Source organism: Bipolaris sorokiniana, assembly GCF_000338995.1.
Source record: "Bipolaris sorokiniana ND90Pr unplaced genomic scaffold COCSAscaffold_1, whole genome shotgun sequence".
Classification (NCBI taxonomy): domain Eukaryota; kingdom Fungi; phylum Ascomycota; class Dothideomycetes; order Pleosporales; family Pleosporaceae; genus Bipolaris; species Bipolaris sorokiniana.
The window spans coordinates 2,652,363-2,664,696 of NW_006911895.1; the positions used below are offsets into that span (position 1 = coordinate 2,652,363).

General features: G+C 50.7%; 5 protein-coding genes across 5 annotated transcripts; 1 reads left to right on the top strand and 4 right to left on the bottom strand.

The window, feature by feature from the left end:
* Window positions 1-267: 267 nt before the first annotated feature.
* Window positions 268-745, bottom strand: COCSADRAFT_214950 (uncharacterized protein). The gene has a single exon (XM_007696900.1). The coding sequence runs from the start codon at window positions 603-605 to the stop codon at window positions 318-320; it is 288 nt and encodes a 95-aa protein (XP_007695090.1). The 5' UTR covers window positions 606-745; the 3' UTR covers window positions 268-317.
* Window positions 746-1,621: 876 nt separating this feature from the next.
* Window positions 1,622-3,337, top strand: COCSADRAFT_132204 (uncharacterized protein). The gene is made up of 3 exons (XM_007696901.1): window positions 1,622-2,281; window positions 2,331-3,041; window positions 3,102-3,337. Exons 1-3 carry the CDS (start codon window positions 1,899-1,901, stop codon window positions 3,220-3,222), a joined length of 1,215 nt encoding a protein of 404 aa, XP_007695091.1. The 5' UTR covers window positions 1,622-1,898; the 3' UTR covers window positions 3,223-3,337.
* Window positions 3,338-5,095: 1,758 nt separating this feature from the next.
* Window positions 5,096-5,404, bottom strand: COCSADRAFT_76427 (uncharacterized protein; the record flags this gene model as incomplete). The annotated part of the gene is made up of 1 exon (XM_007696902.1): window positions 5,096-5,404. The coding sequence occupies one exon, from the start codon at window positions 5,402-5,404 to the stop codon at window positions 5,096-5,098; it is 309 nt and encodes a 102-aa protein (XP_007695092.1).
* A 357-nt stretch (window positions 5,405-5,761) lies between these two features.
* COCSADRAFT_132206 (glycoside hydrolase family 17 protein) lies at window positions 5,762-9,971 on the bottom strand (the record flags this gene model as incomplete). Its single annotated transcript, XM_007696903.1, has 2 exons — window positions 8,633-9,971; window positions 5,762-5,957 (listed from the first exon to the last, which is right to left on the bottom strand). The coding sequence occupies exons 1-2, from the start codon at window positions 9,877-9,879 to the stop codon at window positions 5,762-5,764; spliced, it is 1,443 nt and encodes a 480-aa protein (XP_007695093.1). The 5' UTR covers window positions 9,880-9,971.
* Window positions 9,972-10,716: 745 nt separating this feature from the next.
* Window positions 10,717-11,672, bottom strand: COCSADRAFT_186688 (uncharacterized protein). The gene is made up of 2 exons (XM_007696904.1): window positions 11,210-11,672; window positions 10,717-11,147 (listed from the first exon to the last, which is right to left on the bottom strand). The coding sequence occupies exons 1-2, from the start codon at window positions 11,634-11,636 to the stop codon at window positions 10,726-10,728; spliced, it is 849 nt and encodes a 282-aa protein (XP_007695094.1). The 5' UTR covers window positions 11,637-11,672; the 3' UTR covers window positions 10,717-10,725.
* Between the last annotated feature and the right edge of the window lie 662 nt (window positions 11,673-12,334).

The following is a 12,334-nucleotide window of genomic DNA, read 5'->3' on the forward strand; positions in this document are numbered from 1 at the left end:
TTTTTTTCTTTGCCCATGTTTGGTTGGTGCCCGATTTGAGAAATTCGGCTCGAGCAGAAAAAACAAGACAAAAGGATGCCCAACTAGGGGGGGTGGGGGTGGGGTAGAGTTTTGCATTAACATGTATGAGGCAAGCATGTATTATGGAGAAAGATGATGATGGATGTGTTTGGGGCAAAATAAAAATGCGAGAATGAGGGAAGTTGGAGACGAGGGAGTCGGACCGTTGCACCGGGATACCGTTTTTTATTATTTCTGACCCTGCGTCTCGGCAGATGTGTACTGGTAAGCAAGGCTTATCCTTGATATTTGTTTTATTATGCTTTTGTTCTCAAGGTTCGCGATGAACGGATGAGGTGGTTGGACTGAAGAGGAAATGTGAATGGGGTCGGGGAGATATGGGCCGTGTTTGAAGGGGAACAGGGGTTGGGGGTGGCAGAGTATTGAGCATGCCGCAATAGTGGTACGTTTTGGGCATAGGGAAACGGGCGCGGGTTGCGAGGGGGGTTAAGCGAGGGATCTGATTCGGCAGGTATATGCTGTAGCGGGCGGCATGGAAGTTTGTATTGTGGTTTTTTTGAAGCTACGAAGGCTGATGGAGGCATGGGATGCAAAGCATGGAGACGGAGATGACGGAAAGGACGATAGTGACATTCATTGTGGTGATGACTATGGCGGGCTGCGTGGTTAGTGCTGATGGAGGCCAAGCAGCGCAGGAGTGGGACTAGTCGAGGTGGTTATTAGGCTGGGCATGGGTTAGGTTAGCCTGGATACAAGAGAGAGAGAGAGAGAGAAACATGTGATTGTGTGTAGGTAGAGGCGAAGGGAAAGATGAAGAGAGTGACATCGATGTGTTGCATGGAGTCGTGATGTTGGCGTGTGCGGAATGCTGGGGTATTGGGATCGAATGGTAGTGGGTGAGGCGAAAAGAAGGCCCGAGCGAGCGCGTAGAGTCCAGGTGGGCGGAAGCAGCGGCCATGACATTGCCATTGCAGCAGCCCGCGACCCAGCTCACGGGGAGCGATGCAGCCGTACCCAAGCCACCAGGCTGACGGCCATTCTGTCGGTGGTATATCGACGTGTATGCGCCTCTAGTTACGTATGTGTAGAGCAGTGAGTGGGCAGCTATTGGCCTTGGATGACCTGGCCGCTGAGGGTCTGAGTGCAGCGGGCAGGCGGGCAAGCGGGCAAGCGATGTGACGGTGCACCGGGGGCAATATATGTCAGTATTGGCATGTGTAGGATATGTACATGGGCAGGATATAGCAATGCTACAGTACTGTATGGAAATATGCATGCCCACAGGCAGATGCAGTGTAGTAAGTAGCCGCGGACACGGGCAAGCGTCTTGTTTTGCCCTGGCGTAGGCGTACATATGGACATGGTGATGGGGAAAAGCCCGTCGCCGCAGTCGGCCGAGCAGGGAGCTGTGCCTTGGCCACCAACGGGCCGCTTGCGAGTAGTTCGGGGTCGATCCCAGCACGCCGGGAGACGGCCAACATGAACAGCCCATGCCACCAAGCTTGTCATGGCCCGATTGATTGTGCTGGCGGCGACGCATGGGGTCTACATATACACGACGGGGCGCATTGGAATTAGAATTAGAATCAGACCTGGACACTGCCGTCTCAAGCCACCGACCCATCCGCCCGTCTCGCTAGCAAAGTAGCAGCCATTGTACGAGTAGTGTGTGTATTGGCTGCGGGCACCAGTGGGGTTCGCCTACCAAGCCTTCGGTGTCCCTCCCGACCAGTTGACCCAGTGGCCAGACTCTAGGGATTTGGACACGACCTCGGCCTTGCACCCTCCACCCTCTGCTGCTCAACTGCACCACCACCACCAACAAAAATCGCTCTCACTGTCACTGTCACTGTCACTGTCACTCACCATCGCCAGCCATGTCGACGCCTCCCAACCCTCCGGCCCAGGACAAGGCCAAGACGGGCCTGGGCAAATATGTTAAGAGAATGAGCACCGTCTTCAAGAGGGACCGCTCCTCCAAGTCGCAACCGCCTGCCCCAGCCCCGGACGCTCCTTCCTCTTCTTCTGCTGCTGCTGCTGCTGTTGCAGCCCAACAACAACCACAACAACCACAACAACCACAGCAACAGCAACAGCAAAAGCAAAAACAGCAGGAGCAGCAACCTTCCTCCACATCACCACCTCCACAGCAACAACAACAACAACAACAACAACAACAACAACAAGAAACCCCATCCGTCGACAATAAAAGCGCAAAGGACATCACCACCTCTACTTCTACCCAGGCCATCCCCGCCACGTGAGTCTCTCAATAGACTTCAACACCAATACCACTAACAACATGACAGCCCCGCTCCCGCCTCAAAATCCTTGGACCGCAACGCCATGCAGCAGGAGCGTGCCAGCGCTCTCTTTGCAAAGTATGGCCTCACTCTCGAGTCTCATGAGTGGATCGCCGCCCCGGGCCCCATGCCCCCTCTGCAGCGTGTCGAGAAGCCCATTCGCATGCGTGTCCACCGCACCTGCCACCGCTGCGGCACCCTCTATGGCGCCGACAGGACCTGTGTCCAGTGCGAGCACAGGCGCTGCAAGAAGTGCCCTCGCTTTCCCAAGAAGAAGACGCCCGAGGAGAAGCAGGCCGAAAAGGACGCCCCCGACCAGCCAAAGAGAAAGCGCATGCTTACCATCCGCACCCGCGCTGGAGACGAACTCGTCTACCAGCCTACCAAGCAGCGCATCAGACGCACCTGCCACAAGTGCTCCACCGTCTTCGTCCCTGCCAAAGCCGTCATCTGCCAAAACTGCCATCACGCCAGATGCACAAAGTGTCCCCGCGAGCCCGCAAAACTCACCAAATGGCCCGCCGGATACCCCGGCGACGCCGAAGCAGACAGCGAAACAGAGGTCGATAGGCAACTCGAGACGTTTAGGCGCACATGGCGGAAACCAAGAACTAGGGTTCGCTGGCAGTGTGAAAAGTGCAACAGCCTCTTCCAAAATCACCAGCCTCAGTGTCCAGGTTGCGGACACGAACGGTGCGATCAGTGTACCAGATCTCCGTATGTACCCCCATATTGCCTCTTCAAGCACAACAATCGTCATTTGCTAACATGATGTAGTGTCAAGAAACCAAACAAGTCAGGTCAGTTCGATGCCCAGGTGGTCGCAGCTGTCGAAGCCAAGCTCAGAGCCATGGGCGTGGATGACGAGGGGCCCTCTTCAGCTACAGAGGCTACTTGATCCTCTGCCATTTGCTATGCTGACTATGATGCCTGTTTGCTCGTTTTGTTTCTGCAGTTACCTTGACCAATTCCAATTCTTTGCCCTTTTCCCCTTCTCAACTATCATCGACCGTTTGACCAGCACATTAAACTTTGACTTGACATCATTGGCTTTTGTGACATTACGTACCATGACATCCATAATCACCCATTCCCCCAAATCACCCCATGCCCTTGTCAGTGACATAAACCCGTATATCCAAATATGTATCTAACCGCACTGACCCATTTGCCCTCGCCTTCTGGAACACCTACATGCTGCATCTTCAGCCCCAAATCCCGAAATTCTCCGTCCGAGCCCCTAGCTAGTTTAGCTACTGCCAGCGAACTGTCTCGGCATTCGAGCTTGTCAGGCATCCCACTAACACAACTACCCTCATGGCCTGGCCCTTCTCCGGCCTAACTTAATCAGCCACCTTTTCTTGTCTCTCTTCCTGTCTCTCTCCCGCATACATGCATTACATGTACAGGGATGTACGTGCATCTTCTCATCCTCTCTGCCTAATACGAGTCCTGTGCCGCAAATCAAGCCCTCTCCTTTGGTCCTGACGTCGCCGACCTAGCGTTTTATTTTATTCTCGATGAAAGAGAGAGATTGTAGGGCCAGCGGTGTGTACATGTACGTGGTCAGCTGTGTGTGTGTAAGTGTGTGTTTTCTTTTTCTAACTACTTTTGTATGGTTTAGCCGAGTTGGTTCGTAGAACGGTGAAGAAATATGGGCATGGATTTAACGAGGATGATGATAGTGTGAAGGAGAGGAAGATACCAAGATTTATTGTTGTAGATAGGTTGGGGATGATTGGAGTACTATTCGCAGATCATGCTTGTCCTAGTGTCGGATAATATACGGTAGGATTGCATCTAGGGGACTTGTGCATGGATCCACTACAATCAACACTTTATGCAAATACTGCCTATTCTCTTGCCAAGTGTAGCACATGCGTCATAAAATGCAGGTAGTAGTAAGCTACATAGACTCGATTTAGTCGGCTTGTGGTAATTTTAGCCTTCAAGGATTATGTTAATTAGTAACACTGCTTCTTCTGATTGCAGATATAGTACATCATACGAGCAGTAGAAGCAATGAATCTACTCAGTGTAGTCAAATGGTAATAATAAAACCATAATGAACATTTCTTGTTCCTGTACTAGATGTAGTACATTGACGTAAACGATAGACACGTACATGCACCCAATGCACCTAGGCTAACCATTCACAAACATGGCATACTCTAATATCAGATGCAGTACGCCAGTGGAAACAGTTTGTTTATTTGTTCAGACTTAACGTTCTATCTAAAGGCCTCTTATAGGACATGCGAACGGGCGAATTCCAGAGCTTACGGTGTTGCAGCACTACCTAGTTTCGACTATTCGTGGGGAGTGTCTCCTAAAGTACTGTGTTTACTGTAACAGCCACTCCGCTGGTTGAGGGGCAATTGCAATTCTTTCCTGCTGGGCGAGAGTCCAGTGGAAGCAATAGAAGGACTTATGCACCCACTGTTCTTCTTGCAACAATTCTCATGAACAATTCCTATCCCAAGACCAGTTTCTGTACATGAGTGCAAGAGACAAACAGATACATGGATTCATTGTAGCCAGTTCCAATGCCATATGCAGTATAGAAACGCAAGCAGTAAAGATATGTATACACCCACAATAGCTAGCTAAAAAACAATCATACCATCAAAAACGCCATCTGTCCTAGTATCAAATCCAGTATCTGAACTGAAATTGTGAGGATATACGTAAACCCAATGTACCCAGCTTATAATGCTCAATTCAACACAAAGATTGCTCTCCACTTCTTCCATTCCTGTTCCAACACACCCCTAATCGTACACACTCTCGTCCCTCCTCAACCCCCCAGGCCCAGCTCCCTCCATCCGACTCCGCTGTCCTTGGGCCATCATGCCCGCCAAGTTTCGTCCACGCACCTCCGTCATATATTCCATCTGCTCCGCCCCCATGTTTCTCATGCCGTTTCCATTTGTCCGGAACCCAAAGGCGCTGTGTACCGCAAATCCCACACACACAAACAGTCCAGCTCCGATGATGATAAGTAGGATGATGATGGGCTTTGGAAGGATGTATCCCTCTTCGCGTTTGATAAGGGGTGCGGCGGTTGTATAAGGGAGCATGCCGAGGATGAAGAGTGGCGTTGAGGTAGTTGCTCGTAGTAGTCGTGCCATGGCTATTGAATCTGGGGTGTAGCGACCATATAAAGGAGAGCAATGTATGTATATCCAGTTCGTAAAGAAAAAAGAGTGTTATCAACGAAACGTCTCGAACCCACAAAAACACTTTCGAAATTGGCAAAGAATGTAGATGAGAGAAAAAAAAAAGGGAAACCCCCTCAAGAAAAGAGCGAACTACGCCTCTCAAAAGGCAACACATACATACACATACAACACCACGAATCCTTTCAACTCGAAACAACCAAACTCGGCTCCCAATCCTGCCTTCGCCTCCCCCTGTCTTTCCCTCCCCCAATACTCTCACCTGCAATCCTCCATACAACTCCCCCACCCGAGCCACCCAACCGGCTTCACCCATTTCCTCTTTGGCTCAAGGCGTCCTACCCACCCAACCACCTGATTGGCCCTCCCATCTCGATACTTACGCCCTGCACCGCCCCCCCTCAGTCCCCACTTGACACGTGACAACCCGAGCAAGCCCAATCGACCTTCGCATCTTTAATATATTTTGCCTGACTACCGTTCGTCCAACATATTGGTTGCATGAAGTCGTGGCGTCGTCGGGGACCTGCGTACAAAGGTGGCACGATTTTGAGTGTGATGAGTAATGTGCGGAGTGGGGGGGAGGAGATACGCAATTGGGGAGACCGAATGAATGGGTGTTGTTACCTGGTATTTAATCTAGATAACAACAATCCTGACATAGTAATAACTAAGGCTTTTTTATTTTATTTCATCTTTTGCTTTCTTGCACTCTTTAAAATCTCACCTACTTATTACTTTAATTCATGTATTTTTTTTTTCGCTTTCTAAGGAAAAGAAGACTATCAAGTACGAGACGGATAAACAACAAGGAAGGTGGGTATATCATGGGGGGGGGGGGGGGTTTCCCCTCGGTAAAGGGAGCGGGATGAAGTGGATCGGGGCAGCCTCCCAAAAATAGAAATTCTAAGCTGGATTGGGATGATTGTACGAAAGAGGTCAGAGTTGTGGTCAATTCCCCCTGTCGACTGGTTGGATCAGGTTGTCTTGATGTGTAAAGCGGGTCTTTGTAATGCGTGTATATGGATGGTGTAGACGGCGTCGCCGATGAGGCTGAAATCGCAGTCTCCTACGCTGAAAGTGCGGCTCGAGATGCACGAATTAGTGATTGCGGTCGGGTGCGCGCGTACCGTGCGGTTTTCTCTGCAGGTACAGTTGAGATCCGAGCAATAAAAGATGCAGCTCACGTGTTGAGCAAGCTGTTGCTTAGGTCCCGGGTGTTGATGTCTTCATGGGCTGCTACGAGGAGATTAAGTTAGAAGCAGTGTGAGTAGCTCAGCATGAGGAGGGGAGGTGAGAGAACCATAGTGACTATACTCTCGATAGTAAAGTATCCTTGCGATAGACAAGATGTTAGAAATCATTGTCAGAGTAAATCCTTTTGTACACTTTCTACCGCATACAATAGGCCGGGTAGATATACACTCGCAAAGTATATTTACCATGTTCGCTTGAGCTGACTGCGGGTTGATACAAGTAGCGCCTCTTGCTCTTTATTCAAACTAAAATATTTCTCTCGAGGGTTCCTACTTTAGTGCAAGGTCCCATGTTCTATGCGACGGGTCGGATACGTTCTGGTAACCTCGTTGGTGTCGTGGTCTAGCACACAGACCTTCGGAGTATGAAGACTTCCTTCTCCATAACACAGTACATTAGATTAGTGTATATTGTAGGCAAATTACCAGCTTCAAAGAGTTATTCCAGAATTTCTGCCCATAAATATCCATACATCATCGTGGTTGAGAAGGATCGCTTCCTGTTGAGCTCTGAACGCGAATAGCAGCGCTAGTGGAAGCTTTGCCGTTGATCGAGTGACATACTACCAACTCTCCTGTTTGGACATGATAACTACGCTAACAGATGCATAGTTTCGTAGAAAGAATTGGGTGCAAAGCGTGTGAAATGTCTCCACTTTGCCTTTAACATACCATATCTCTCAGGTATCTCGTCTCTACCGATGTTATCTCTACACAACCACCCACACAATCATCATTCTACTATCGCATCCTCATACTAGGAGATACCAGATACACACCCTACATCCGAAAAGGTTTCCAACAATTTCGTTCAGATCCGACCCCGCAAAGTCCAGATCCTCCAAACAAAGTTTTAGCGCAGAACCTTCATACATCCACTCTGCCTCACCGTCTCCTAGTTGAACAAGGTTTTCATCTTGCCTAGTCCCGTATCATCTCAGATGAGATGCATGCTGTGACTATTTTTAATCCCCACCATTGCAGCCTCGATGGGTCTGAATTGCTGGCTCGTACGAAAGGCGTACGGTGATATCCGGGTGCGATGGGTGTAGCTGGAAAGTGTATGGGAATGAGGTAGTAATTACTCCACCAACTATGTAAATAGTGTCATCGAAGGTGACGAGATGATATATAAGCTGATAATAAGGCGCGAGCATGACCTAGTATAGCTGAGTGGATTATATGAGCCAGAAAAGGCGAGTACTAAGTATTATCTACTTCCTGTTCTGGAAGTAGATACTTTTAGTGCGAGTCTGCTCTCGTACATTAAGTAGAACATGCATGCGCAGTAGTTTTTCAAAAAAAATAGAGGAAGAGCTTACAATATTACTTGAGAGAAGAGAAGGAGAATATTGATATGCGAAGAGCTGATTGAAGCGTATACACTCTTTGTCCAAGTATACTAATTGGATATTCTAGGCTTGACGGTAAGCAACGCTGACAAGAGAACCTAAGAGTTCTGACGACAAGGCAACAAAGTGCTTAGTACACGATGCAATAGTGCTGACGACGAGACACAAGGTTGCGGCTGCGGACGTTGCTTGCGTCTTGGACAAGTGGGGCAGGTAGGCGCGGCTTATATCTACTACGCCATCAGCAAAATCTCCCCTTCTTCTCCCACGCATCACCACGAGCACAACTTTCAACATGTACATATTCGCAAAAATATTCAATTTGACGACAACAATGACTGGCCTTCCATTTCTAGGGATATATTACAAAGACATAGGCTTGCGAGCCAGTCGCTCAAACAGGTACAAATGTTCGCAGACGACTCCAACTTCCCCCGCCACGAACGCGACCGTTTACTTTTGGTACTAACATAAAGGAAGTCTAGTATCTAAACGATTCTCGTTGTGCTAACCGCGCTTACAAAGCCCAAGCGGCGGCGGCGAAGACGGCGGAGAGACCCATGGCCATGGCGTTGACAAGGGAGACGGAGCTGGCGCTGTTGCTCTCAGGGGGCGATGATGGGCTGGCGCCGTTAGCACCGCTTCCGCTTCCGCTACCGCTTCCACTGCTGCCACCGTTGCTGCTGTTTCCGCCAGAGGTGCTGGTGCCGTTGCCGCTTCCAGTGCTGCTAGTCGAGTTGCCGCTGGAAGAGTGGCCAGTGGAGGAAGTACCGTTGGTGTGAGTGCTGTTGCCCGCTGAGGCGGAAGGAAGGGTCACATCCTTGTCGCAAGTGAGGTCGAAACGGGCAGTGGTGGACAGGTTGTCGGTGATGGCGAACTTGACCTCGTTGGCTGGGTTGGCGTCACGGAGAGTGTACCAGAAGACGTTCCTCTTGTTGAAGAGGGCGCAACCGACATTCTTCCAGTAGTACTCGAGGTTGTCAACGGTGCACTCGGCGGCGCCAAAGTCAGGACCGGTGTATGCCCAACCGGTTTCGGTGACCCAGACGTCCTTGCCAGCTGCAACACCTTCAGTAGCCTCAATGGCGCTGGCCAGAAGCTTGCCGCCGTTCTTGACGTTGTTGTCGTGCTCGACCTCGTAGAAGGGGAAAGCGTTAACGGAAAGGAAGTCAATTTCGTCAATGACGGCCTTGTTGGACTCGTTGACCCAGGCGGTCCAGGTGTCGACGTGGGTGATCTTGACGCCGCTCAGGGGGGTGCCCTCGAGCTTCTTACGGGCGTCCTTGATGAACTGGACAATCTTCTCGGCGCTGTTGCCAACACCGGACTTGTTCCTGATACCGGGCTCAGAGACGCGGTAGAGATCCTCGCTACCGATGGAGAGACCGACAATGAGGTCGGTGAGCTTGGTGCCGTACTCCTCGACGGCGGAGCTCAGGGCCTTGAGCTCATTGTCGATGCTGTCGGTACCCGAGGCCCAGACACCAAGGAGCAGCTTGGAGTTTGTGGCAATGGCAGCTGGGAAAGCGGCAATAGGGGTATCGGTGGTACCGGCCTGAACGTTGGAGTAGAGACGGATGGTGTTAAACTTTCCAGGCGCACCCTTGAGGTTCTGGGCGGTCTTGAACTCCTTCTCGAAGTCGGCCTGAGTCTTTGCCTTGCCCTTGTCGTCAGTAGCGCCAGAGTTGAAACCCAAGACAATGGAGTCCTGGGCGACGGCGCCGGTGACAGCGGTAGCCGCAAGAACAAGAGCAGTTGTGAAACGCATGTTTAGTATGGAAAATGGCAAGTGAGTGACTAGGGTTCAAGACGAAATATGTAGAAAAGTGAGTGTGGGAAAAGGCAAGGAAGAAGAGGGAGAAGGATAGATGGTATAGCAAGAACCGGGGAATAGTCGAGAGCTGAGGGCGCCGCCCCACTTAGTTTTAGGGCCCGCACCCATTTACGCCCGCCCTGACACCCGTCATTGCGCTACCAGTCAAACTCGCGCCATGATTGGCCAGCAGCAAGCGTTGCAGCGGCGCCACTGCTCAGTCATGGCTTGGCGCGGACATTTAGGGGGTGTGTTTATTCGTATTTTGGGGCCATTGCCTATGCATAGCCACGCCTCTGAAACGCCGTGTGGATGACTGTGCTTCAAGTCCGCACTCGTCTACCGCTGACTGCCATACAACCTCACTCTATCGAGTGCGCCAGCCCCAGCATACACATGATTGACTGCTCCGGCTAAAGTACCACTCGACGGCCTTCGGACATTGGAATAATCGACGGGCTGACGCGATGACGACGCCTGCGCTGCCTACCAACTAGACACGCTTTTGGCTCCTAGACTTGCCCCTTTGGCAATGCGTTCCCTGGGACGTGACCAAAATACGACCGGCGACGCATTGAATCCGGTCATTTTGCCCGAACGATCGTAGCCCTACCCATTACACGAGTACGAGAAGCCACCGATGCTCCAACATGTCACTCGATGCAATTCTTCCTTCCAGTAGTAATCGAATTAGCAACAGCACATACACACTGGCTCCTGCTCATGTACATTTACGTCGATGTGAAAATGGAATTAAGCATTATCAGTATTATGCAAAGACGATGCATCGATCCCATCCTTCTAAATATACGCAGGTGGCCCTTCTCCCCTCTCGTACTTGGGCACGGGATCTCTATCTTCCACATCTCCCTGCCTGCTCATCGCCCACTCCCCAATCACATCCCCAACATCAATCCACAGCGACACTCGCATTGCTCCCGTCTTGATGCACGTTTCCACCTTACCCATTCTTCCTTCGTCTTTCCCTATCGCTTTGCCCAGCGCGCGCAAAAAGTGGTCGTGCATGTCGCTCTTCTGCGGCCGGTACTCCAGCACCACCATGTCGGCGTAAGTGACGGTGGGATGCGCCCAGTCGGGTAAGGGTGCGTTGGGGATATAGCGGATCGCGTACAGGTAGCGCACATGGTCGCGGATTCGTGATGTCTCTGGTAGTATCTCTGGTGTTTTCTTCGAAGGTGGGGTGTCCAGATTATCTTCATTCCCTTTTTTTTTCCCTTCAGTCAGCAGTCGTCCCATGGTTATTCTTTACGTGGTTTGCACTCACCGACTTCGACGATGCCGCCGAGGAAGTCCTGGACAAAGTCTCCTGTTTTCTTCATCCGGGGATCTGTGTGCAAGCATGGGTTTCTTGTCTCTGAATCTGTTGTTTGTCCTCCTTCCTCTCCTCGTCTTGAATTTTGTCTTCTTGCTTCTCTTTCTGTCTTTTTTCTTTCGACGATTTCGTGCGCCCATATTTCCATCAGTTTGGTCCTCTGGCTCACGTCTCGTCCCTTGCGGTTTGCATGCTGCTTCTTCTCGCGCACGCGTATTTCAGCAATGTACGGAGAGTTTGATGCATGTTGGTCGACTCGGTATCCCCATGACACAAAGTCGCCAGCAATGAAGGGCACAGTGGTCAGGAACGGTCGATGCAGCTGTGGTGTGTGAATAAGATAAATCTTTGCGCCGAGATGTTCGATTGCGGTCGGCATGGTGGCGTCTGGTGTGTGTATGTATTATGTTTCTTTTCCTTTGTATAGGTGTGAGTGTCTTTTTCTCAAAAAGTATTTCTTGAATTATCTGCACGCAGATGTAACAGCGTTGTCAAAACGAGGGGAAAGGTAAAAGAAAAAAAAATAACAAAAGAGAGGCCTTCAAATGGTCGTGGGAAGTGTGTCGCTTCACTTGCACATATATGTAGGAGGTCCCCGGGCTCCCATAAGAACGCAATATCAGTGCATTGGTCTGATGCCAGCAAGTCCTGTGGTCCATGTGACAAATATGACATTGCTCGGGCCTTGGAATAGTCAGCACCAAAATGCGTTTCGTCACAGCGGTGAGCATGTGTTTCGGCAAAGGCATGTTTCCGGCGAATTGCGCCTAGATTTCAGCCACGCCGGTTCAGAGTGTCACTCAGTAACAGCACAGTGCGACACACTAACATCGTGGGGTATGTAGAATGGTCCTGGTACAAGCGCCACCGCCGATGACTAGGTCTGTGTGTGTGTGTGTGTGTGTGTGTGTGTGTGGTCGCTCTGGTTTGTGTTTGTCGCCCTACCCAGTCGCTATTTCACCTTAGCGCGTTGCAGACGGCAGGGCCATAGAAATGCTAGCCTCGCACTTCCACGGCCTTACATTGGACTCATATCATCAGCGCTACGGTTTCAATTAACATCCGAGATAGACCCAA

Bases quoted from the DNA above. Each gene is read 5' to 3' on its own strand.
- COCSADRAFT_132204 (XM_007696901.1), top strand. From the start codon at position 1,899: ATGTCGACGCCTCCCAACCCTCCGGCCCAGGACAAGGCCAAGACGGGC. The intron at 2,282-2,330 runs GTGAGTCTCTCA...ACAACATGACAG, and splicing joins ACCCAGGCCATCCCCGCCAC to CCCCGCTCCCGCCTCAAAAT. The intron at 3,042-3,101 runs GTATGTACCCCC...AACATGATGTAG, and splicing joins GATCAGTGTACCAGATCTCC to TGTCAAGAAACCAAACAAGT.
- COCSADRAFT_214950 (XM_007696900.1), bottom strand. From the start codon at position 605: ATGCCTCCATCAGCCTTCGTAGCTTCAAAAAAACCACAATACAAACTT.
- COCSADRAFT_186688 (XM_007696904.1), bottom strand. From the start codon at position 11,636: ATGCCGACCGCAATCGAACATCTCGGCGCAAAGATTTATCTTATTCAC. The intron at 11,148-11,209 runs GTGAGTGCAAAC...GGAAAAAAAAAG, and splicing joins CGGCGGCATCGTCGAAGTCG to GGAATGAAGATAATCTGGAC.